This window comes from Hoplias malabaricus, chromosome X1 (assembly GCF_029633855.1).
Source record: "Hoplias malabaricus isolate fHopMal1 chromosome X1, fHopMal1.hap1, whole genome shotgun sequence".
Classification (NCBI taxonomy): domain Eukaryota; kingdom Metazoa; phylum Chordata; class Actinopteri; order Characiformes; family Erythrinidae; genus Hoplias; species Hoplias malabaricus.
In genome coordinates, this window is record NC_089818.1 from 20264225 (window position 1) to 20289317 (window position 25093).

Sequence of the window (25093 nt, forward strand, 5' to 3'; positions counted from 1 at the left end):
AATGATTCCAGGTAGACTCTGGACCCACCGCGACCCTGAACTGGATAAGGGTTACAGATAATGAATGAATGAATGTTGTTTATGACCTGCCTGCACTGTGTGTATAGCTGAGAAAATCACAAAAGACAGTCTCTCATGTTGCCTTCTGACTCCTGTAGATTGTTCAACAGCTCTTTCATGCAGTCGTTACCAACAGTTTGTTTCCTACATCATTCCCCAACCACTTCTGCACATCCCTGACACACTGAAAAAGGGACACACGAACTTTACACAATGTTTTCCACATGAATAAAAAATGACATCAACCCAAATATAAATGATCAGGATGTAAACTCAAGAATAATGCTGTGTTGATATTTCATTCGTATTGAAATGACCCAAACTTATGAATCATGCGCTGTACTAGTAGCATACTGTCAGTGCAGTTCATTAGTATCTGAGTACTCCTTCCTGTGGTAGATGTCATATCAATCTGCACAAGGAACTGACATTCTACAGCACTGTACACCAGGGGTGGGCTCTATCACATTACCTTTATGATACGTGTCACATTACACCTTTCAGACTGTATCATAGACAGTGAGTCACTACATGAATTGTAGATCCACTGGATGGTACCTGCCCTGTGCTCCTCAACTCGCCTCAGCGTTTTGTTTTTGTTAATTGTTACTCAGTGTACCTGGAACCGGGTACTTTACCTGCTCACTCGTGGTTCCAAGTGTGCCGAAACGTGACATGTAAACCTAGCCGAGCGCTGATTGGCCAGAGATCTGTTTTTATAGGACTCTCAATAAAGTACAGAGCTGGTAAAATTACACCGTGGTCTTTTGAAGAGGTTCAAATGCTCCTTGTATTATTGGCTGACGTAATAATGAGAGCTGCACCGTGAAACAAAGAAAGACAAAAAAACGGTACTGATGCGTGGTGCTATGTTGTCCCAAAAAAACAACAACATACACAATGAGTAAACAATGCTTAACTTTTCCGTCGTGTTTGTTTCCAAAGCCCACTGTTCCCAACAGGTGATACGCAATGTCTTCAGTTACATTTCCGGGAAGGGAAGGGGTGGTAATGGAAAATGAAAGGGGTACCAAGTACCAGAAAGTGAGTAGAGCGAAGTACACTCGAGTAGGTACCATGCAGTGGAAAAGCGGCATAAGGTTCATGACTCCTCACTGAGGCTGAATGCAATCAAATCTAACATCTATTAGAAGAGGAGAGGCTTGGAAGAAAATCTAAATACAGATACCGTTAATAAATAAAATAAAAATGAGCAAGCTGGTGCCCCGTGAAGGACTGGCGCCCCCTCCAGGGTGTGTTCCCGCCTTGCGCCCAATGATTCCAGGTAAGTTCTGGACCCACCGCGACCCTGAACTGGATAAGGGTTACAGATAATGAATGAATGAATGAATGAATGAGCAAGCTGGTGTCTGTAAAACTTGGCCGTATTGTGCAGCTGACAGGACATCAATGCTTTAAGCCATTAACCTAATTATTACTTCGTTTTCCGCTCTTGCTCGATCATAAAATGTTGACTTCTGTAAATGTTTAAAAAATGAATTGAAATCAGTTCGTCCAACACCTTTTTAAATGAGGCAGTAGTGTTTTGTACAAAAATTACAACTAAATATATAAAGGGTGTTGTGTAAATGTTCAATCATTCACCCACCGCTGTGCACAGCTTCAGAGCACGACTTTAGAACTTCAACTAGACAACAGACAAAGACCTACTCACTGTCTATGGCAAGTACAGTACGACTAGATCTGTGAGGTTCAAAGTGTCTGCCTGAGATGTTGATGCTACTTCCAACAGTGGCCAACTTTAGGAGTCAGGAAGGTCACCCCGTGGCTTTTTAGCTTCACAAGGCTTTCCTGCGTCCGTAACGTCCAGTGATGAGGAACAGAGAGCATTCTGGGAGGAGGCACTAACATTCTGTGTTGCGATAGGCTCAGACCCACTGTCAATCAGAAGCTCCTCCTCGCATGCCTTTGGATTCTCTTCTTCCTCTTTTTTGACACCTCCCTGATCATTAACCTCCTCGTTTCTGTCCTCCGTCCGCCTTTTCTTCCTCACCCCAAGGTCTTTCTTCTCTTCAATCTTCAGCTCTATCTTCACTTCTTTCTTCCAAGCACCGTAAGGTAAAACGTCTGCGTCACCTCCAGAGCTTTCGCACAGTGTTGGCCCCGCCCACTCTGGAATCTCCAACCCCAACAGCTTCATCAGCTGACACATGACCTCGTCCACGTAGCCATGGATGCGCAGGTGGGCATGCTTGTCCTGCAACAGTGGAAGGTCACATTCAACGTTTGATTAAATGGTACCGAAAAACAATCTCAAACACTAAGAAGGATCCTGCTGGGAATTCACTTCTTTCGTAAACAGCGTTATTATTTTTGACCTACCGCTGGAATACGGCGCTCTGTTAAAAGCAGACGTCGAATCAGCGAGTCCTATTTACGTACGACAAAGCCACGTGTGTAGTTTCCACATGCAGCGCTTTAAATGGATTGCCACATTTTATTTTGCAGTAATCTACACAAAGCAGCGTCCTCAAACACAATGTGACAAGTCCTGTAGTTGTAAAATGTCTACATTTCAGATGAGATTAGTCAACAGGAAATCCAATTTGAGCAACAAACACAAGACAGCTGCCATGGCCCACAGCTGTAATAGGATTAAAAGCTCAATGGCTTGGCGAAACGTGAGGAGCTCAGGGGGAAAAATGATATAAAGCATTAAGTAACTGTAAGGGGGTAACTAACTAAAACTCTTTTAGCGATACAGCTTTAGAGCTTCTTAATATGTTTGGGTTTTGATCGACTGTGAATGTGTTTGTGTCAGTGCAGCTCACCTGCTGACAGCAGACTAAAGAAGGCTGATGCTTGTTGACGTCACATGGCTGTTGTGCAGATGCAGTGTATGGATGTCTCTTAATATAGGATTGGGGTGTGTGTGTGGTAGATAGAGTGAGAATCAAACAAAGCGGCTGTTTACTGTGTGTGTGTGTACCATAACTTACATGTTTAGTTGGCTGCAGATTGACTATCACTACCTTGCCTTCGGTTCGTTTGGTCAGAAGAGGGAGATCGCCACTGGGCTTAATTTGTAGCGATGTGCCCAAGGTTAGGGCCAGGTCAGCTCGCCTATACACACACACACACACACACACACACACAAATGATCAAATCTTAAAAATTCAGATATCAACAATACAAATCTATTCAAGAGGTAAACAATTCACATGAGGTGTGAGTGTGTGATGTCATAATGACTGTTGCCTGGTACAGTGTGTGTTCCTGCCTTGTGCCTAACAATTTAATCTTCTACCTCAGTTCTTATTCCTGCTACTAACACTGCACCTTATTCACTACATAGTGCACTGTTTCTGGGTTCCGCCATTTTGTACGAGTGTCCGAAAACCTAGTGCAGAATTTTCAGTGCACTCAAACTATCCCACAATGCACTGCAAAATTAGTGTACAACCCATGTACACTAACTGACACTAGTGGATACCAAATACCCATAATGCACTGCTTTGTTTGGTAAAAACCTGCATGATTAGTGTCCAAAATCATTCACTACTGTCACGCCCTCGTCCTGTCGTGTCTGTTTTCCCCGCCATGTGCTCTCTCTGCACATGGCTCTGTCTGTTATTGTCCATGTCTCCGCCCTTGTCCTTAATCCTCGTTATCTGTTTCAGGTGTGTCTAGTCTGTTCATGTATTTAAGTTCCCTTGTGTCACTTCCTTGTATCGGTCATTCGTTTTGTTTCTTTCCCACTCCAAGTCTAGTTATTTTGTTTCCTAGTCCTGTCGGTTTGTGTCATTCTCATTCCTAGTCATCCAAGTCTTGTTGTTTCGCCTCCAGTGTTTCCGTGTCTTTTTCCTTAGTTCGGTCTGTTTGTCTCTGTTGTTTTCCTCGTTTCATTTCATATGCCTTGTTGTTTCCGTAGTTGCCTGTCTTTATTTTGTTATATCTTTTGTTTAATTAAAAGTACTGTGTTTTTTAGCGTGTGCGCCCGTCTCCGTCAGTCCGCCCTCCTCGAATCGTGACAACTACCCTCTTGAATACAGTATAATAGTGCACTTTATAATGAGTCATATGGAGAATAGTGAATGAGGAGCCATTTCGGACACAGCGTCTGTCACCCCCACTAACGTACATTTAAAAAAGTAGAAAACAAATTGTCTCCATTATGCTTCATAAATGGTTTCCCTCATGTGGTTGTCAAACATAACACTGTTTACTTTAAAAGAGCCAGGGTGTCTCCACTATGGCCATCGTTAGCTACACTCTCTGATTCCCGTAAATGACTCCACTGATGAACAGACAGCTCTGCACATTAGTGGTCTGCGATCTCCACAAAACAAGTCCTTTCCACTGCCTGAGAGTCAGAATTCAGTTTTAAAAGTAGTCTTTCCAAACAATCCCTCATCAAGTACCGAGGAAAGATAACACACAGTCCGATGCTTCAAGGACGGAAACCGATTTCACTGCATGAGTGCCGAGGCCCAGCGCGCCGAGTCACCTGACAGGGCACTCACCAAGCTCCTGAAATAGAGGTCAGAAGCTATTACGTGCTGAGCCTTGTGGCATCCTCGCTGTCACTGGGCATCATCGCATGTAGGCGTCCTGAGACGGCACAAAGCGAATCCAGGAAGCGTGACAGGGCTGAGGACACCGTGCTGAAAGGATTGTGCACTGGCCTTTTCCATCTATGTGCAAATGTGTCTGTGGTGCATGATTTCACAGACTTAGCCCTAAAGCAGCCAGGAGAACTTTGCCATGATATATATACGTGTGTGTGCACTACATAAACCACGCAGAGCCCAGAGCTACCTCCACTTTATTCAGAATGTTACAGAAACAGTTTGGGAAAAGTAAAATAAAATATCTCCTATTCCTTTTGCTACAAAAGTGAACAAAGTTAAATCACAAAGTAGCATCCATAACTAAGCATGAATTGTCGAAGTTTAGTCTGTTTTATTGATTACAGTATGTCATACACCATCAGATTTTACAAACCGTAAGTCTACTAGAGATAACTTTACAGCTCATGTTTACGAGATGTCAGCTGGTAGAATATAAGCTTCATTTGCTTGTCTACATTAGATGCTAATGCTATGAGGCTAAAGCAGCAAAATACAGACACTAAATACAGGGGGTCCTCGACTTACGACGTTGATCTGTTCCTACATCGCGTCTTAAACCGATTTTTGGTGTAAGTCGGAACATACGTACATACTGTACGTAAATAAAATACTGTAAGCTCTTATCGTATCCTAACACCTATCCTCCTCGGGCCTGAGCCGCGTAACCGTGTATTCTTCCGCCGCGCACACCAAACACGAAGTTCACGTTATGACGTTTACGACGCAAAACCACGTAATTCAAAACAAGGCTTTATAAAGTAAATGGGAGATGTGTCGTAACCACGAAACATTGTAACTCAGGACTGACGTAACCCGAGGACCTCCTGTACATATTTGTTAAAGGACCTCTCGGTAAGATTTGGTATCTTTGCTCTTGGTCGCCCCCTGCATTTGCTGAGTGTAGTTCTCTTTTCCGCATTCTCCTGAAATCAAGGGAGTGGGGTGGTATCCTACCCTCCTCCAAAAGTTACACAGTGCATTTTCTGCAGTGCTGAGCCCAGAGAAGCAACAACGTTTTTCATTTTAATGTAAACATACTACCTAGTACTCCTTTATTCAGTTATATCTAAAGCAGAGTCTGACCAATATTATTAGCTAGCCAAAAATGTCAGCTGATGACATATGAAGTAAGATCACATGACTTAACGAGTGGCAGAATGAGACGGATATTAGTATTCATCTTCTGGACAACCAGGGACTTCCAGGAAAAGCAGAAAAGAGAGATAAGAGTTTCAGTTAACCCATGAGACCCAGGTATCAAAGAGAGAAAAACTATGAAAGGGTCCAACCTGTTTTGATTCTGCAGAATTACCTTTTTTCTAGCTTTGTATATTTCAACATTCTCACCTAGTTATTTATATAAAATACGTGGGGCACCAAGGTAGTCGATTATTAACCCTAAACCCACTAGCTATGGTATATGAAAATTATTATTAACTCCCAGTTCAGTGCCACAGCTCTTATTCTGTAAAATATTTCCCCTTCTGAGAAATATAATCTTCCCTTATCTTTTGTGCTGTTATCATATATTAATCAGGGCTTTGTGGTCACGGTACGGCACATTGTGGATTTATCCATGTGTGCGTGTGGTTATGTGAGACAGCTGTGGGCTTTAAAGTGTGAAAGTAAAGGTCTGTGACCATAGGCTGCATCGGCTGGAACACAATCTGATAAGCGGAACGGCCTTGTATCTCGCCACCTGACGACTGAGCTCCCACCCTGTCTGTCTGCCTGTCCCTGTCTCTCTCTCTCTCTCTCTCTCCCTTTTACTCTCGCTCCCCTGATACACACCTGCTCGCCTCATCAGCTCTGCTCAGATCCCTGTCAGGCAGAGAGTCCTCCCAGTCCAGGATTGTGCTGATCAGCTTCCCTCTGTGAAAGAGCAAGTACAACAAATCAGATATATTCTACACATGCATACACACACACACACAACTGCGCATACAGCCACATGCAAACAATTCCCTGCACTTGGTCAAATGACATGTTTAGCTGCTATGCTGAGTGAATGCATATACAAGTTTACTGAGAATAAAAATCGTAGTACACAGTACTGAATTATTAAATGTGACAATATGTCAATAAGTAAAGGATAATTATAAGAAGGGGCGGCACGGTGGTGCAGCAGGTTAGTGTCGCAGTCACACAGCTGCAGGGACCTGGAGGTTGTGGGTTCGATTCTGTGAGAAGTGAGGTGTGTTCTCTCTGTGTCTGCATGGGTTTCCTCCGGGTGACTGTCTGTGAGGAGTGTGGTGTGTTCTCTCTGTGTCTGCGTGGGTTTCCTGCGGGTGCTCCGGTTTCCTCCCACAGTCCAAAAACACACGTTGGTAAGTGGATTGGTGACTCAAAAGTGTCCGTAGGTGTGAGTGTGTGTTGCCCTGTGAAGGACTGGCGCCCCCTACAGGGTGTATTCCCGCCTTGCGCCCAATGATTCCAGGTAGGCTCTGGACCCACCGTGACTTTGAATTGGATAAGCGCTTACAGATAATGAATGAATTAATGAATGAATAATTATAAGAAGAAATTGATAGTTCCCAGTAAAAGATAGTATTACCACTACACAAGAAGGCAGAAGTTTTTAGGTTTTAAAATGTAGGACATGGAAAATTTTGATTTAATTTTAGTGAAGGTTGAACTAATAAAGCAATAATATTTCCCTGCAGATTAGTACACTTGCTGCAAAAATGACATTTTAGTATCAAAATATTGCCAGTGTAATCTCAAAATATATATAAAAAAATATTGTTTAAACCCAATATATTTTTATTTATATTTTAAAGGAACACTGCATAATATTTTACCTAAAAATTACAGCTTCAAAATAACTGTGATGCTGCACAGCAGAAACTGCACTGTGTACTGTGCACACAGGAAACCACACCCCCTCCCCATCCCCACTGATTTCAGTACAGTAATAATGAATTACAACAGTAGAAGCCCCAGAAGCAAAAATTCCAAATCTCACCTAGTGTTCATTTAAAAAAGTGTTTAAAATGGCATCGTAAAAGTGAGATCTGAACCCTAAACTCTTACTACCAAGAACTGTAAACTCATCAAAGCAGTGCGAGGTCAAATATTTACCAATATTAACTGACCAACAGTCAAACACACACCTGCAGGCTCGGAGTCCTCTGGACCGAGTAACTTCGCAGAATCGGCCGGTGGGCTTCAGACCCATCACCCCAATTACAGTGTCACGCACATACTGCCTGCGGAAATAAATCATTCCACAAATCTCACAACAATCGCTTCTAATCTTTCGGTGGACATTCAAAGAGACTGTTGTGAAATTATACAGAATCAGACCTTGGGAAATTTCACTTTAGGGATGAACCCATTTTCTCTCCCCTCCATCCTAGTAAACCTGTATGAAAGACGCTTAGATGTTGTAATTAGTCGTGTCGTGCAGCCCCCTGAGGAGGTGGTGGTGGTGGTGGTAGCACATTGTGTACAACCATGAGGCTCTGGTTAATGCCTTGAAGTGTTGCCGGCAGGCAAACTTCCAGCGCTCCTGGTTTGGAACAAAGCTGGCCACCAGGGGCCAGGGGCTATAAACAAGACACGTCATCCCCCCCTTGTGCGACAGCCCCTGCGCCCTGAGCAAGGCTTTAAAAGCCCTATGAGCACTCGAGAGGGACCGGGGCTTGGACCGTGCCTTCTGTTTGAGCTGTGATACGACTATTTGGGCTCCAATTAGAGCCAGGGACAAACAATGCACTAAAGTAACTTAAACTTTTCAAAACATTGTCAAAATGTTAAAACGCAATTCTGAAGTTTATTAAATTATTAGCAATAATTTGCAATAACATGCATCTGCGGTTTTCACAAAGCAGCTTTAGTGAATTCGCCCAAAGTGAGAGACGTAGAGGTGACAGTGGCTGGAAAAACTCCCTCGGAAACAAGTGGAAGAAACCTTGAAAGGAACCAAGACCAAAAAAGAGGATCCCATCTTCCTCTGATCGATACCTGAAGCTTCTTTGAAATGATCATATTCTATAGTTCCTCTCATTAATCACTTATTGCACAAAAATTATGGTTTAAATAAATATTCCATATTTGAAAATTGATAATGAAAGTTGCTTTAACTGCATTAATTCTATTCATTTTAATAAACCAGTCCTCCAGCAAGCGTCACTGAGTGTGGACTGATATTTGGAGTTAATTATATTCGTGTTGGAAAAGGCTGAGTCACGTTATTTAAACGAGACTTGATTGAACAAAATGCAAGTTGCAATTCTGCATTTTGGTTGATTGCAATCAATGTTAGTCCTGGTCCCTTTCAGCGTTTATTTCATCGTCATGCTTTAATTCTGTTTCACCTTCATCAGTTACGTGTTGATAAGAGGCAGCCATGGCCTAATGGATTTAGAAGTGGGCTCAGGACCGCTCACTGATTCAGAGCCCATGACCATCAGGAAAATATAGGGGAATAAAGGAATAGCACTGTCTCCTCCCTCAATCCACAGCTGAGGTGTCCTTGAGAAAGGAACCTAACCCCAAACTGCCCACCAGGATCCTGCAACCGCTGCCTGCTACTCTGGATGTGTGTGTGTGTGTGTGTGTGTGTGTAAAACTATAATGTCTGTTATTTTTACAATTATGGATCTGATCATGTGCAGATCTGATGAATAAGGATCAATAAAATGCTGAAAAAATATGAAACTGACTTTGCTACTAAAGCATTACTGAATGTTCTAAGTGCTGTTTTTTTTGGCAGCTGTTCTCAGAAAGATGTTATGAATATCAAGCAAGGGCTTTTTTCCTTTGCTTCAGTGAATTTCACTTCCAGGAAATGGTGTAAAAGAGTGAAGACATGTGGGAGAAGAGGAGCGATGGCAGAAAGACAACAAAGAGACACAGAGAAACAAACAGCAAGAGAGATTCACCCAGGAGTGCAGACATGCAGAGAGAGAGAGAGAAAGAAAGAGAAAGAGAGAGAGAAAAAGAGAGAGAAAGAAAGAGAGAATGAGAGAAAGAAAGAGAGAGAAAGAGAGGGAGAAAGAAAGAGAGAAAGAGAAAGAGGGAGAAAGAGAAGGAGAGAGAAAGAGAGAGAGAGAAAGAGAGAGAAAAAGAGAGAGAGGGAGAGAGAGGGAGAAAGAAAGAGAAAGAGAGAGAGAAAGAGAGAGGGAGAAAGAGAGACAGAGACAGAAAGAGAGAGAGAGGGAGAAAGAGAGGGAGAGAGATCTGTATGAAGAGAAACACAATGGCCAATGAGTGCGAATTAGAAAATGGCAGAAACACGCACTTGCCACATTTCTCGCATTCTTCGACAAACATGTTGCCATGAAGCTCTGACAAGCGATCCCTGAAAAACAGACAGATGAGAAGAGAGTGAGTGACACTCAAATAAATCATAAATGATTCAGGAGACATACAGATTACTCAGCACTCAACAACAAGCAGCTGATGGCTTTTACTCAGACGTGGGTCTGACGTCAATCATCTTAGCACATTTAACATGTTAACGTGTACAATTAAACTCCACGCTTCCTCCACCTCTGCCACACAGGACACTACGACTTTGTCTGTTCATTAAAAGCAAAATTATAACCAAGATGTTCAATCAGAGAAAGGCACTCGCTGCCATTAACAACAAGCTGGGAAGAGAAATAAAATCTTTAAATCAAGTACAGGAGGTCCTTGGGGTACGTCAGTCCCTAGTTACGATGTTTCGTGGTTACGACAATCTCCCATTTACTGTATAAAGCCTTGTTTTGACTTAAGTGATTTTGTGTCGTAAACGTCGTAACGAGAACTTCGTGTTTGGTGTGTGCGGCGGAAGAATACACGGTTACGCGGCTTGTATGTTCCGACTTACACCGAAAATCGGTTTATGACGCGACGTCGTAAGTCGAGGACCCCCTGTATAAGCTTTTCAAACTTTCAACTACGAATAACCAAATAAAAAGTTCGTCATTTTCAGCAGAAGAGACTAAAACAGTCCAATCATAATGGGTTATGTCCGAGAATATAAACACATTCTTATTATTAACATCACAAGTGAGGAGCCCTCTAAATACACACTGAAGAATAAAATAAAACACTTTATCCCTTCCTTAAAACAACTTGAGCAAAGCAGCTCATAAACCTACTTAATAAGAGTCACCTGACCTCCAGCAGAGCTTGATCCAGTGAGCTGTAATAGGGAGATCAGAGCCTCCGGGCTCAGCACTGCAGAAACTGCACTATGTAACTTTTCAAGGAGGGTAGGAAATCGCCCGCCATCAGCCCGCGCTCAGTGATGACTGATAATGGAGTCGACAATGGAGGAAAAACAAAGCTAGTTGGAGATTTAATTCCAAAATATGAACGCGCATGTGTCGACTGGGTGGAAATGATTTGTTTTGGGGAAGGATGACAGCAGAGTACTGTTTTGTGCAAATTATGCCGTAAAAACATCGCAATGAAAGGTAGGTGCATGATGAAGTTATTTCACCATCTCAAAAAGTTGAATGGGAAATGCCACAAAGGCGGACAGATGGGGAAAAGCTGGAGGAAAGCAAGCAACTCCGGCTGCTTCGTTTTCAAGATTTGTCACATTTGACAAATAAAGGAAAAGTGGCAAGAAATAACACCTGGAGTGGCATACAATTTAGCTCAAGTCTCAGGCACATCTTTTCACAGCTTTATGCTTATGTTTATTTATGTAAGTACAGCTGACACAAGTGTTTTTATGTCGGAAACAAATGTTTTGTGTGCAATTATCTTACGTTTATTATATTTTAAAAGATATTACAGGAGGTCCTCGGGTTACGTCAGTCCCGAGTTACGATGTTTCGAGGTTACGACACATCTCCCATTTACTGTATAAAGCCTTGTTTGGACTTAAGTGGTTTTGCGTCGTAAACGTCGTAACGTGAACTTCGTGTTTGGTGTGCGCGGCGCGGGGAAGAATACACGGTTACGCGGCTAACGTCGTAAGTCGAGGACCCCCTGTACTTAGATATTCATTTAAATAATTACTACTTAAATATGCAGTGTGCTGTGTTTTGGTGTTACAAATAAATACTGATATTTTAACCATTACTTTGTTAAGGTTTTCTTTAGATATCAGATAAGTGTATCGAGACATACGTTTTTAGCGATATCGCCCAGCCCTAATGATCATCACACGATGTCGGAAGAAATGCAGGAGCGACAGATGTCCACATTCTTTTACCCATGCAGCTGTTTACCTGGGGAAGCCCGAGCGCAGGTGCAGGCCGTCCACGTTTTGGCTGATGAGGTATTTAAGGTAGCCAGCTCTCTGCAGCTGCAGCAGAGCCATGTGAGTCAGACTGGGCTTAGCCTCCTCGAACGTGGTGTCAAAGTGAGGGGTCTCACCCTTCTCCTCCATTGTCCACACGCCTTTAGGACCTCTGAAAAAAAAAAAAAAACACACACACATTTCTGAGCTAGAAAGATGTAAAAGCTCATTTCCTCTGTAATTACGTAACCGGAGTTTGGCCGTGACTTATTCCACCTGGACGAATGACAGGAAATCTGAGGAGCAAACCCAAGTCAAATATTGCCACATGTGCTGGAAAAAGAACATGGAGTTTATCTGGTGGCTTTTTAAAAACCCAATGCAGCTCAAACAAACGGAAGGTATAGACTGTTTTATAAAAGGAATGTGAACAGAAGAAACCTGATTTAGATCCAAATCAAAACCTAAAAATAGTGTAAACAGAGAACAGTTCTCCATGTTGCACTAAACATTCATTGACCTGATGCACCTTAGGGCGGCACGGTGGCAAAACAGGTGGTGTCGCAGTCACACAGCTCCAGGGACCTGGAAGTTACGGGTTTGAGTGTGGTGTGTTCTCCCTGTGTCTGCGTGGGTTTCCTCCGGGTGACTGTCTGTGAGGAGTGTGGTGTGTTCTCCCTGTGTCTGCGTGGGTTTCCTCCGGGTGACTGTCTTTGAGGAGTGTGATGTGTTCTCCCTGTGTCTGCGTGGGTTTCCTCCGGGTGCTCCGGTTTCCTCCAACAGTCCAAAAACACATGTTGGTAGGTGGATTGGTGACTCAAAAGTGTTCATGGTGAACTTGTGAGTGTGTGTCTCCCTGCGAAGGACTGGCGCCCCCTCCAGGGTGCGTCCAGGGTGCCTTCCTGCCGGGTGGGTACCGGACCCACCGCAGCCCTGTACTGGTAAAGCATTTACTGACAATGAAAAAGGAAGAAAATAAGGTACCATACAGGTATCTGTTCACCATCTGTACCACCATCTGTACCATGTAATTACCTTTAAAAAATGAGCATTAATACGAGTAAAACACATTTTTATATTTGTGTACTCCTACAAGAAACGATCAGTCCACTACCGTCAAAGTTTTCCCAGTTCTTGTCCTCCAGCACCATTCTGCCGGATATTATAGTGGCTAGAGCAACTATAAAAAATGCAGTGACCCTTTTCTAGAGGTCTTAGCAAATCTGGCCCGGGTCACTGGCTTTCCAAGAAGTCTTTGAGAAGATGTGGCCCTAAATAATACACTTTGGCAGACGTGCTACTTGGAATTCGCCCCTCTTGAGCACCCTTGCATTTTTGGCCACAGAAATGGCAGGACTACAGACTGGTTCCTGATCTGAGCTCCTGGAGGAACAAGAGGAGAAAGACAGGTAAATAGCTTTCAGATTCAGTGACTACAGGCAGAAGAGAGAGAGAGAAAGACGGAAAATGAAAAAACGACAGAGAGTCGCAGAAGGAAGGCGAGAGGGGGGCTGTAGCCAGCTGTTGGGATTTGATTAAAGAGTAGACATTTACCAGCAGTAGTTACAGCATCCTTAAACTACCCAGTTGAGTCCTGATGTAGTTCCTCAGCACGAGCAGAGGGGAAGATTGCTCCATTTTCATAAAGAAGGAGCGGCCGAGTCAGGGGAGGGCATCCAATCAGAGGAGATATGAGAGTGTTTTTATCACATATTCCCTTTCTATCCCACACATAGGTACACAAACCTGTAACCCGGGATACAGTAATAAATAACTGCTCTTTCAGAAAAGGACAATCAGCAGCTGCAACTGTAATACATCACACGCCGAGATATTACATGGAAAATGGCTAAACTCGTCTAGTTCACAGTTAATAAACATTTTTTCTTGTCTTTGTAAAGAACTTTGTGGCTTGTGTCTGTGGAAAATGCTGTATAAATAGTTTTACTTACTTACTTAATAACACATATACCTTTATGCAACAGTTCTTCTACCACAGGGCTTCCAGCGATAGCTGTTTCTTAGACTTAGCAAATGCAACTAGAGTGTAGAGAATGAGGAAGCAGTATTTAAATGTGTGCAGTGCGTACAGGCACTGAGCATTTGCCTTAGGATTGATTCTGGGTCTGTGTATGTATGTGTGTGTGTGAGAGAGAGAGAGAGAGAGAGAGAGAGAGAGAGAGAAAGACTGAACAAGGATGGAGTGGGGCATTGGCTTATCAATAACATACATTTATTTAAAAAGATAAAATAAAATAATAATAAAATAAATCTGGGGCCAGGCCCCAATACTGATTATCTTGATTATTATTAGGGATGCATTTTTGGGTCATTGATAATCGATGATTAGCTCCTTGGAGTAGCCGATACAGACATTGATAACCGATAATTAGCTCCTTGGAGTAGCCGATACCGACATTGATAACCGATAATTAGCTCCTTGGAGTAGCCGATACAGACATTGATAATCGATGATTAGCTCCTTGGAGTAGCCGATACAGACATTGATAACCGATAATTAGCTCCTTGGAGTAGCCGATACAGACATTGATAATCGATGATTAGCTCCTTGGAGTAGCCGATACAGACATTGATAACCGATAATTAGCTCCTTGGAGTAGCCGATACCGACATTGATAACCGATAATTAGCTCCTTGGAGTAGCCGATACCGACATTGATAATCGATGATTAGCTCCTTGGAGTAGCCGATACCGACATTGATAACCGATAATTAGCTCCTTGGAGTAGCCGATACAGACATTGATAACCGATAATTAGCTCCTTGGAGTAGCCGATACCGACATTGATAACCGATAATTAGCTCCTTGGAGTAGCCGATACCGACATTGATAACCGATAATTAGCTCCTTGGAGTAGCCGATACCGACATTGATAACCGATAATTAGCTCCTTGGAGTAGCCGATACCGACATTGATAACCGATAATTAGCTCCTTGGAGTAGCCGATACCGACATTGATAACCGATAATTAGCTCCTTGGAGTAGCCGATACCGACATTGATAACCGATAATTAGCTCCTTGGAGTAGCCGATACCGACATTGATAACCGATAATTAGCTCCTTGGAGTAGCCGATACAGACATTGATAACCGATAATTAGCTCCTTGGAGTAGCCGATACCGACATTGATAACCGATAATTAGCTCCTTGGAGTAGCCGATACCGACATTGATAACCGATAATTAGCTCCTTGGAGTAGCCGATACCGACATTGATAACCGATAATTAGCTCCTTGGAGTAGCCGATACAGACATTGATAACCGATAATTAGCTCCTTGGAGTAGCCGATACCGACATTGATAACCGATAATTAGCTCCTTGGAGTAGCCGATACCGACATTGATAACCGATAATTAGCTCCTTGGAGTAGCCGATACCGACATTGATAACCGATAATTAGCTCCTTGGAGTAGCCGATACCGACATTGATAACCGATAATTAGCTCCTTGGAGTAGCCGATACCGACATTGATAACCGATAATTAGCTCCTTGGAGTAGCCGATACCGACATTGATAACCGATAATTAGCTCCTTGGAGTAGCCGATACAGACATTGATAACCGATAATTAGCTCCTTGGAGTAGCCGATACCGACATTGATAACCGATAATTAGCTCCTTGGAGTAGCCGATACCGACATTGATAACCGATAATTAGCTCCTTGGAGTAGCCGATACCGACATTGATAACCGATAATTAGCTCCTTGGAGTAGCCGATAACGACATTGATAACCGATAATTAGCTCCTTGGAGTAGCCGATACCGACATTGATAACCGATAATTAGCTCCTTGGAGTAGCCGATACAGACATTGATAACCGATAATTAGCTCCTTGGAGTAGCCGATACCGACATTGATAACCGATAATTAGCTCCTTGGAGTAGCCGATACCGACATTGATAACCGATAATTTGCTCCTTGGAGTAGCCGATACAGACATTGATAACCGATAATTAGCTCCTTGGAGTAGCCGATACCGACATTGATAACCGATAATTAGCTCCTTGGAGTAGCCGATACAGACATTGATAACCGATAATTAGCTCCTTGGAGTAGCCGATACAGACATTGATAACCGATAATTAGCTCCTTGGAGTAGCCGATACAGACATTGATAACCGATAATTAGCTCCTTGGAGTAGCCGATACCGACATTGATAACCGATAATTAGCTCCTTGGAGTAGCCGATACCGACATTGATAACCGATAATTAGCTCCTTGGAGTAGCCGATACCGACATTGATAACCGATAATTAGCTCCTTGGAGTAGCCGATACCGACATTGATAACCGATAATTAGCTCCTTGGAGTAGCCGATACAGACATTGATAACCGATAATTAGCTCCTTGGAGTAGCCGATACCGACATTGATAACCGATAATTAGCTCCTTGGAGTAGCCGATACCGACATTGATAACCGATAATTAGCTCCTTGGAGTAGCCGATACCGACATTGATAACCGATAATTAGCTCCTTGGAGTAGCCGATACCGACATTGATAACCGATAATTAGCTCCTTGGAGTAGCCGATAACGACATTGATAACCGATAATTAGCTCCTTGGAGTAGCCGATACCGACATTGATAACCGATAATTAGCTCCTTGGAGTAGCCGATACAGACATTGATAACCGATAATTAGCTCCTTGGAGTAGCCGATACCGACATTGATAACCGATAATTAGCTCCTTGGAGTAGCCGATACCGACATTGATAACCGATAATTTGCTCCTTGGAGTAGCCGATACAGACATTGATAACCGATAATTAGCTCCTTGGAGTAGCCGATACCGACATTGATAACCGATAATTAGCTCCTTGGAGTAGCCGATACAGACATTGATAACCGATAATTAGCTCCTTGGAGTAGCCGATACAGACATTGATAACCGATAATTAGCTCCTTGGAGTAGCCGATACCGACATTGATAACCGATAATTAGCTCCTTGGAGTAGCCGATACCGACATTGATAACCGATAATTAGCTCCTTGGAGTAGCCGATACAGACATTGATAACCGATAATTAGCTCCTTGGAGTAGCCGATACAGACATTGATAACCGATAATTAGCTCCTTGGAGTAGCCGATACAGACATTGATAACCGATAATTAGCTCCTTGGAGTAGCCCATACCGACATTGATAACCGATAATTAGCTCCTTGGAGTAGCCGATACCGACATTGATAACCGATAATTAGCTCCTTGGAGTAGCCGATACAGACATAGATAACCGATAATTAGCTCCTTGGAGTAGCCGATACAGACATTGATAACTGATAATTTTATCTTTTTGTAATTAAAGCAAATACACTTTGGATTAAAGCAAAACAAATTCTTTTTATCGTGGGATGTCACAGGACAAGCCTTTTCTTCGGTTTTTGTACATTTCTGTACATTTTAATGTTATCTTTTAAGTAAATTAGTTATAGTTATATTATATTTTTATCAAAATTTACTGCTGGTTCCACATGAATGATTTCTAGAGGGGAGTTAATTACAGCAGCACCGGGTTTGTTTTGAAGAGCGAGGAAGACGGCGGGATAAAGCGTTTCTGAGCAAGCGAGAGCGAGAGAGTGAGTGAGGGAGAGAAAGAGAGAGAGTGAGAGCGAGAGAGAGAGCGGGATTAAGTGTCTCTGAGCAAGAGAGAGAGTGAGAGAGAGAGAGAGAGAGAGAGAGAGCTTGAGTGAGTGTTTGTAATGGTTTTTCATCGTATTTCAGTATTAAATTCAGATGCTAAATGACTCTAAAAGAAATAAATTTTAAAAAATCCCCATATCGGCATACAATACACTAAATATCTTAAAATCAATATTGATTACTATGAAAACTTGTACAAAATAGGTATATTATATCCACTTTAAATACAATAACAATAATTCTTGTGAAACATATGAGAAGACCAATGTGAACAAACCTTTATTTGTGGTCTCTTCGCATTTAAAAACATTGATAAAACCTCAACCTCAAAATCTTATAAACTACAGAAATGTCTTGCTTAAAACGTTGTGTTTTTCTGACTCATTACATCATATTGTGACGCCAGTATCGTGTTACGTAGTGTGTCTTGACATTGTTGCCAGTGCCTGACTCTAGTGTAGTGTATATTTATCTGAAAAGAAGTGTGTGATATCTGAGGTGGCTTTTCTGACTGTGTCTACAGTTTGCCTTAGGATGCTTTCTGTCGGTGGGAATCTGTGTGTGTGTGTGTGTGTGTTTTAAAGCTGTATGTGTATGTACAATAATTGTGTGCGCACTCACACCTGTCACAGGTGCAGCCTGCTATCCTCTGTCACACAAGGACGCCTCGATTTGACAGTTGTTGCTCCTAGGAAACATTAATGGAAAAAACACTGGAGGCAAAAGGTGCAGCCTTTCTCAGCATCACTCTCTCTATTGACTCACAGTCTTCTGACACAGCTTCTCGTATGATAAAGGAATGCCTGCCTTGAATAGAAATATGAAGCTATAATGGATTATCGTCTCTCTCTGGTTCTGACTGCGAAGCACGTGCTATACACACACAACAGGGAGAAATAAAGGTGGGCGGAATTGAGAAGTACATTTAGACACGTCCCACTATTCCATTCATCTGAGATCTGTAAACAAGCTTTAATGGACATCAGGCACCAACGGAACAGCAGAGCCACCGTTAACAAAGATTATACAAATGTGGGCAGAGCACTTTCACATTTGCAAAGAGACTCTCAGTCAAATATTATTAGCGTTTTTTTAAATACCCAAAGCAAATAAGTGCTAAACACACACACACACCCCTACATATATATATATATATAAATAAACATACTTTACTGAAAATGCAGATTCTGTTAGAGAAATAAACAACCTGCACAGTACGGGAACATTATATTTTTTCCTGCTGAAAGAAAGCTGCAAGCGGCAAAAAACAATAGAGCCTCTCTGATCCATGGAAAAAGTGGACAAGAGCAGTGTTAGTTTGTAAAAACATCTGTGCTCATGTCACCAGACCTCAATCACGAGCCCTCGGCATAGTGCACTTCTACCTCCATGTTCAAATACCTCTAAATATAAGATATTTCATTTTTAAACAAAGCCAAAGTAAATATAACTGTTGCCTAAAACATACATTTGGTTTTGATTTATTTACAATTTAAACTTTTTTTTTTTGTATTAAACAGAATATCTCTTTGGAAATGTAAGTGTCTGTTCCCCTATATATATTAGTGGTATAGCAGACCACTGTTTGTACAAGAATAATATTATCTTTTAAAACATCTGTAAAAACTATAAATATCTGATACGATACTCTCTTTTCAGCATTTGATGCTGCATCTCAAATTAAATAAAACACTATATTTTAGGCCAAATGATGATTTATAAGATTAAGTGACTCTAAGTTGTCATTCGAAGGAAAAGCAACATAACGTATTGATCATTCATTCATTGTCAGTTGAGGTCGCGGTGGGTCCGGAGGTTACACTGAATCACTGGACACATGGTGTAAACACACCCTGAAGGGGGCACCAGTCCTTTACAGAGTGAAACACACTCACACATTCACACCATGGACATTTTGGAGTCGCCAATCCACTACCAACATGCGTTTTTGGACCATGAGAGGAAGTCACCCGGAAGAAACCCACGCAGACACAGGGAGAACACACCACACTCCTCACAGACAGTCACCCGGAAGAAACCCACGCAGACACAGGGAGAACACACCACACTCCTCACAGACAGTCACCCGGAAGAAACCCACGCAGACACAGGGAGAACACACCACACTCCTCACAGACAGTCACCCGGAAGAAACCCACGCAGACACAGGGAGAACACACCACACTCCTCACAGACAGTCACCCGGAGGAAACCCACGCAGACACAGAGAGAACACACCACACTCCTCACAGACAGTCACCCGGAAGAAACCCACGCAGACACAGGGAGAACACACCACACTCCTCACAGACAGTCACCCGGAGGAAACCCACGCAGACACAGGGAGAACACACCACACTCCTCACAGACAGTAACCCGGAGAAAACACACGCAGACACAGGGAGAACACACCACACTCCTCACAGACAGTCTCCCGGAGGAAACCCACGCAGACACAGGGAGAACACACCACACTCCTCACAGACAGTCGCCCGGAGGAAACCCACGCAGACACAGGGAGAACACACCACACTCCTCACAGACAGTCACCCGGAGGAAACCCACGCAGACACAGGGAGAACACACCACACTCCTCACAGACAGTCACCCGGAGGAAACCCACACAGACACAGGGAGAACACACCACACTCCTCACAGACAGTCACCCGGAGGAAACCCACACAGACACAGGGAGAACACACCACACTCCTCACAGACAGTCACCCGGAGGAAACCCACGCAGACACAGGGAGAACACACCACACTCCTCACAGACAGTCACCCGGAGGAAACCCACGCAGACACAGGGAGAACACACCACACTCCTCACAGACAGTCACCTGGAGGAAACCCACGCAGACACAGGGAGAACACACCACACTCCTCACAGACAGTCACCTGGAGGAAACCCACGCAGACACAGGGAGAACACACCACACTCCTCACAGACAGTCACCCGGAGGAAACCCACGCAGACACAGGGAGAACACACCACACTCCTCACAGACAGTCACCCGGAGGAAACCCACGCAGACACAGGGAGAACACACCACACTCCTCACAGACAGTCACCTGGAGGAAACCCACGCAGACACAGGGAGAACACACCACACTCCTCACAGACAGTCACCTGGAGGAAACCCACGCAGACACAGGGAGAACACACCACACTCCTCACAGACAGTCACCTGGAGGAAACCCACGCAGACACAGGGAGAACACACCACACTCCTCACAGACAGTCACCTGGAGGAAACCCACGCAGTAATTCACATTTCATAAAACTGTGGCAATTTTTTTTCTAATGCTTCAATTCCATTCCAAACAGTGCTGGTGATTTGTAGCATGTTGTACAACATAATGAAATAATACTTCAGTCAGGTAGTCACCATCAAAGAAGTGCAGGAAAAGGTCATTACTATAGGAACGGTCAGTGGGTGAGATTCTGGTGGAGTGTAATTAGAAAATTCTCAACAAATAAAAAAAATAATAATAAATGAATAAATTATAATTTCATCAATAAATCAGCCTCAAGGGTTTCCTGTGTATTCCGCTGCACAAAGGACAATAGGAGGTCACAGGTTAAGTGCATAATGAAGCACAAGCACAGAGAATTACATTAAATTACATAAGTAGTGCTTGTCAAGTGCCTGAAAGAACAGAATACAAAGCACAAGGGCTCAGCACCAATTGTGAAATAAAAAAACACTAGCTCCTCAAAACAAGACACAAGTTATCAACAACAAACAACCCCTGAGCTGAACAAAACACGACCGAGCCCTGAGTGAGTCAAACTTCTCTTCAGTCTGGTTGTGTAAACACTGCACTCGTACTTGGGTCTGCACCTCTATAACACAATTAAAGGCAAGAGCACCCCCTGGACAGGGCACCAGTCCCTCACACTTCACATTCACACAGTCACACGCACCAGTGCGCAATTTCACACAGCCAATGAACCTACCAAGGTGTGTTCTTGGATTCTGGGAACAAACCAGAGCGCCCAGAGGAAACCCGTGCAGACACAGAGAGAGCACACAGACAGTGAACCCACAGCCACAGGACCATAGCCAATGCCTCGCTCTTGCAAATGGGATTTCGCAACTGTGCAAATCAAAACAAAGCTCTCTATCTCCCTCTAGTGAGATCGCCCTGTTACTACAGTTACACTCCAATAATAAATTGCCCAAGTCTTTGGCTCATTCCTATTATAATAATATGTACTTATGTAAAATTACAGTGAATATGTAATTGCAGACACATTAGGGATCTATAAATGTGGAGGGGTGAATAATATTTAACCAAGCCATCACACTATTCCTTAAATCTGGAATTCTCTACTGCTGCGCACCATTCAGCTCCTAACAGCCAGTTAAACAAAACAAGAACAACAGGTTATCATGAAATACACCACCGTTTAGAGCAAAGCTGCCCGACACTAACAACAACAACAACCTGAATCTGAATTTATATCAGCAGACTCTCTCCATCCTCTCGGGTTACTGTTGCAGTGCAGTTACTCCCTAAATCTGTCAGTTGCATCATTGATCAGAATTTGCATTAGAGGCTATAATGTACGAAACCTCACTTATTCAACCTTCTGCCCCTCCTCAAATCTCCTGGAATCATGTCGTCTTGTGAGGCTTGTTAGTCACGGGTGCATGAATCTTCCCACTGCCACTGTCTTCTGTATTTAAACAGTTTTATAACTTCATCTTCTAGAGGCATATGATCGGTAGCAGCTACAGAGGAATCTCAAAGAGGTCTCTGCTATGAATGGATTTTAAAAATATGTTGTAAAAAATCTTATCAGCATTACGTAAGCGGTTTCTGTTAGAACCTTTTATGACCTTGCTTTCAGAGGCATATATGTCTTCAGAGGTCTGGTCCATGTCATTAGCACTGTGAATACATCTGCCTGTAATGTCTCTGGAATGGAGCATTTCACATTAAAATGCTCTTAAATACATAAGTAAACTTTTCAGTATTGAATTATGCAGCACTACAATATCTGTGGAATGGATGGCAATCATGGTATCGTTCATTCATTGTCTGTAACTCTTATCTAGTTCAGGGTCGTGGTGGGTCCAGAGCCTACCTGGAATCACTGGGAGCAAGGCAGGAATACACCCTGGAGGGGGCGCCAGTCCTTCACAGGGCAACACACAAATTCACAGTCAGTCACTCACACACTTTTCAGTTGCCAATCCACCTACAAACGTGTGTTTTTGGACCGGGAGCACCTGGATGAAACGCAGACACAGGGAGAACACACCACACTCCTCACAGACATTCACCTGGAGGAAACCCATGCAGACACAGGGAGAACACACCACACTCCTCACAGACAGTCACCCGGAGGAAACCCACGCAGACACAGAGAACACACTACACTCCTCACAGACTCCTCGGACTAACCCGGCGCGAGACTCAAACCCACAACCTCCAGGTCCCTGGAGCTGTGTGACTGCGACACTAACCTGCTGCGCCACCGTGCCGCCCGTCATGGTATCAGACAGAATTAAACACAAATTAACATCCAACACAATAGTCATTATTAAAATCATATGTAAGTTCTGATACAAAATACAACCCATATATCATACGGATTAGGTTTTTTTTAGTGTTTTTATTCCTTCTGTTCTGTGGTAGATTTCTTTACCTTTATTACACAAGTGTTACCATCTCAGTCTCCCTCACTGCTTCTGTGAAGTGATGTAAAGTGGTTGTGCATGTTACCTGAAGTCTGGGATGCCTGCAGAAGTGCTGATTCCTGCCCCTGAGTGCACCACAAAGTACTGTGAATCTCTGATCAGCTGAGCCAGGGCCGCCACTTTCTCTTTCACATCCCCTGGCCCATCAAATACCTGTAAAAGACAGGGGTCATTAAAAGCAGCAGAATTCAGGACTGTGAAGGACCAGCAGACAGGCTGCTCTGGTGAGTCTCTTATTCTTAATCAATGATGTCGCTACCACACAGCTCCCGGGTCCTGGGGTTACAGGGTCAATCCCTGCCTCGGGTCACAGCCTGTGAGGAGTTTGGAGTGTAGTCCACATCTTGCACTGCATACATTGTTAGCGCCATTTAAACCTGTTTTTTAATGGTCAAAACCCCCACACTACCACCAAAAAGCACTCGTACACTATGACACACAGTAACACACCACTCTGTGGTGGTCCTTGGGGCTCTTGGGCAACTGCAGAACTACAAACGTTCACCTACATGGTCAGAGGAGCTGATAAAAGTGAATAATGGATGCAGAAACAAGGTGCTTTTAAGTACAGTTCATACCCTACAATTATCCTCAGGTTGCTTTATTTCTGCTACAGTGACACTATTCTTCAATTAAAAACTACCATTCAGTTCTAGATAAACACTGTGTGGCCAAAAGTTTGTGGCCACCTGCACATTCAACATTCCTTCTGAAGTCAAGGGCATTGCTAGGCTGTTTGTACCCCTTTTGTTCCAGTGAGATGATTTACACACGATTTTGGAACATTGCAGTGAGGATTCGATATCATTAGGCCCTAAAAGCTATGGTGCGTTCAGGTACCAAGCTTCAGTGCATACAATTTCATGCTTTTCTTCAGTTTACAGTAGCCACCAAAGCACGAGAAACTTGGTTTTCATAAAAATATTGCAGGAATAGTTTATTAAAATTATTAGAATTAACCAGTATTCAGTCATTTGTACAACACGTCTGACTGGAATTCATTTTCAAGGCTGGATTTCTATAATTATAGTGTTATTTAACGTAACACACTACTGCTGCTGCTACTACTACTACATTATCTAAGCTAGCCCTTACAGCTAAAACCACCGTTATTTTACGCGTGTAACTGTCTAACAATTAAACAGGAACTGTTACATATCTGTATTACTGTAGTTTAATAGGTGTACCGTTAAGAAAAACAGCAAAAATTGAGTCATTCCTGCTCTAAGTTGCTATAACAAACCCAGCTAATGTCGGTTAGCTATCGAGTAAACAACTCAGCTGTACCTCGGGAAGCCCACAAATGCCTTTATCCGCGTACGGAGAGAGTCCGGCGGCGTAGTTCACCGACATGACGAGGCGCAGCCTATTAAAATGAATATAAACGATGGCTTTTCTGCTCTTCTGTTTGAAATTCCGCGGACTTTTTTATTCAGCAGCTATGGCCGTGTTGGTCCTCCGCGTTACGTCATACAAAACCTGCGTACTGTTGTGCACTACACTGATACGTCATCTAAAGCTCTAACGGTTTCTTGTTATTCAAAAATACAGCCGAGAAATACCCGTTTCTTAATCGATTATTTCCATTAAATTGTAATAAGATTATTCCACAGATATTCCTGTCGTTAACCAATTCAAGCCCGTCATGGTTTAGCTGAGGGGGACCATATTATGTTTTTTTGTTAGGGTGTTGTGGCTGGGGGGCTTTAAGTTGTAGTTGTGTGTGTGTGTGAATATGAGAGATATAAATATATATCATACAACTTTATTAATGAACATTGATACATAAAAGTGAACTCAGAATAAATAACCCTTATATTGCCAAATCCTCTCCTGGAGGGGTTCTTCAGATTGATGAAGATTGTGCTATAGAT

General features: G+C 43.0%; 1 protein-coding gene across 2 annotated transcripts; it reads right to left on the reverse strand.

Annotated features, from left to right (window-relative positions):
• Positions 1-24674, reverse strand: LOC136675691 (NAD-dependent protein deacylase sirtuin-6-like). Of its 2 annotated transcripts, XM_066652396.1 has the most exons (8): positions 24507-24674; positions 23245-23372; positions 11828-12010; positions 9898-9957; positions 7766-7861; positions 6444-6524; positions 3021-3144; positions 1-2278 (listed from the first exon to the last, which is right to left on the reverse strand). In XM_066652396.1, the coding sequence occupies exons 1-8, from the start codon at positions 24570-24572 to the stop codon at positions 1823-1825; spliced, it is 1194 nt and encodes a 397-aa protein (XP_066508493.1). In that variant the 5' UTR covers positions 24573-24674; the 3' UTR covers positions 1-1822. The 2 variants fall into 2 exon arrangements, with proteins under 2 accessions (XP_066508493.1, XP_066508494.1); XM_066652397.1 differs by lacking the exon at positions 7766-7861.
• Between the last annotated feature and the right edge of the window lie 419 nt (positions 24675-25093).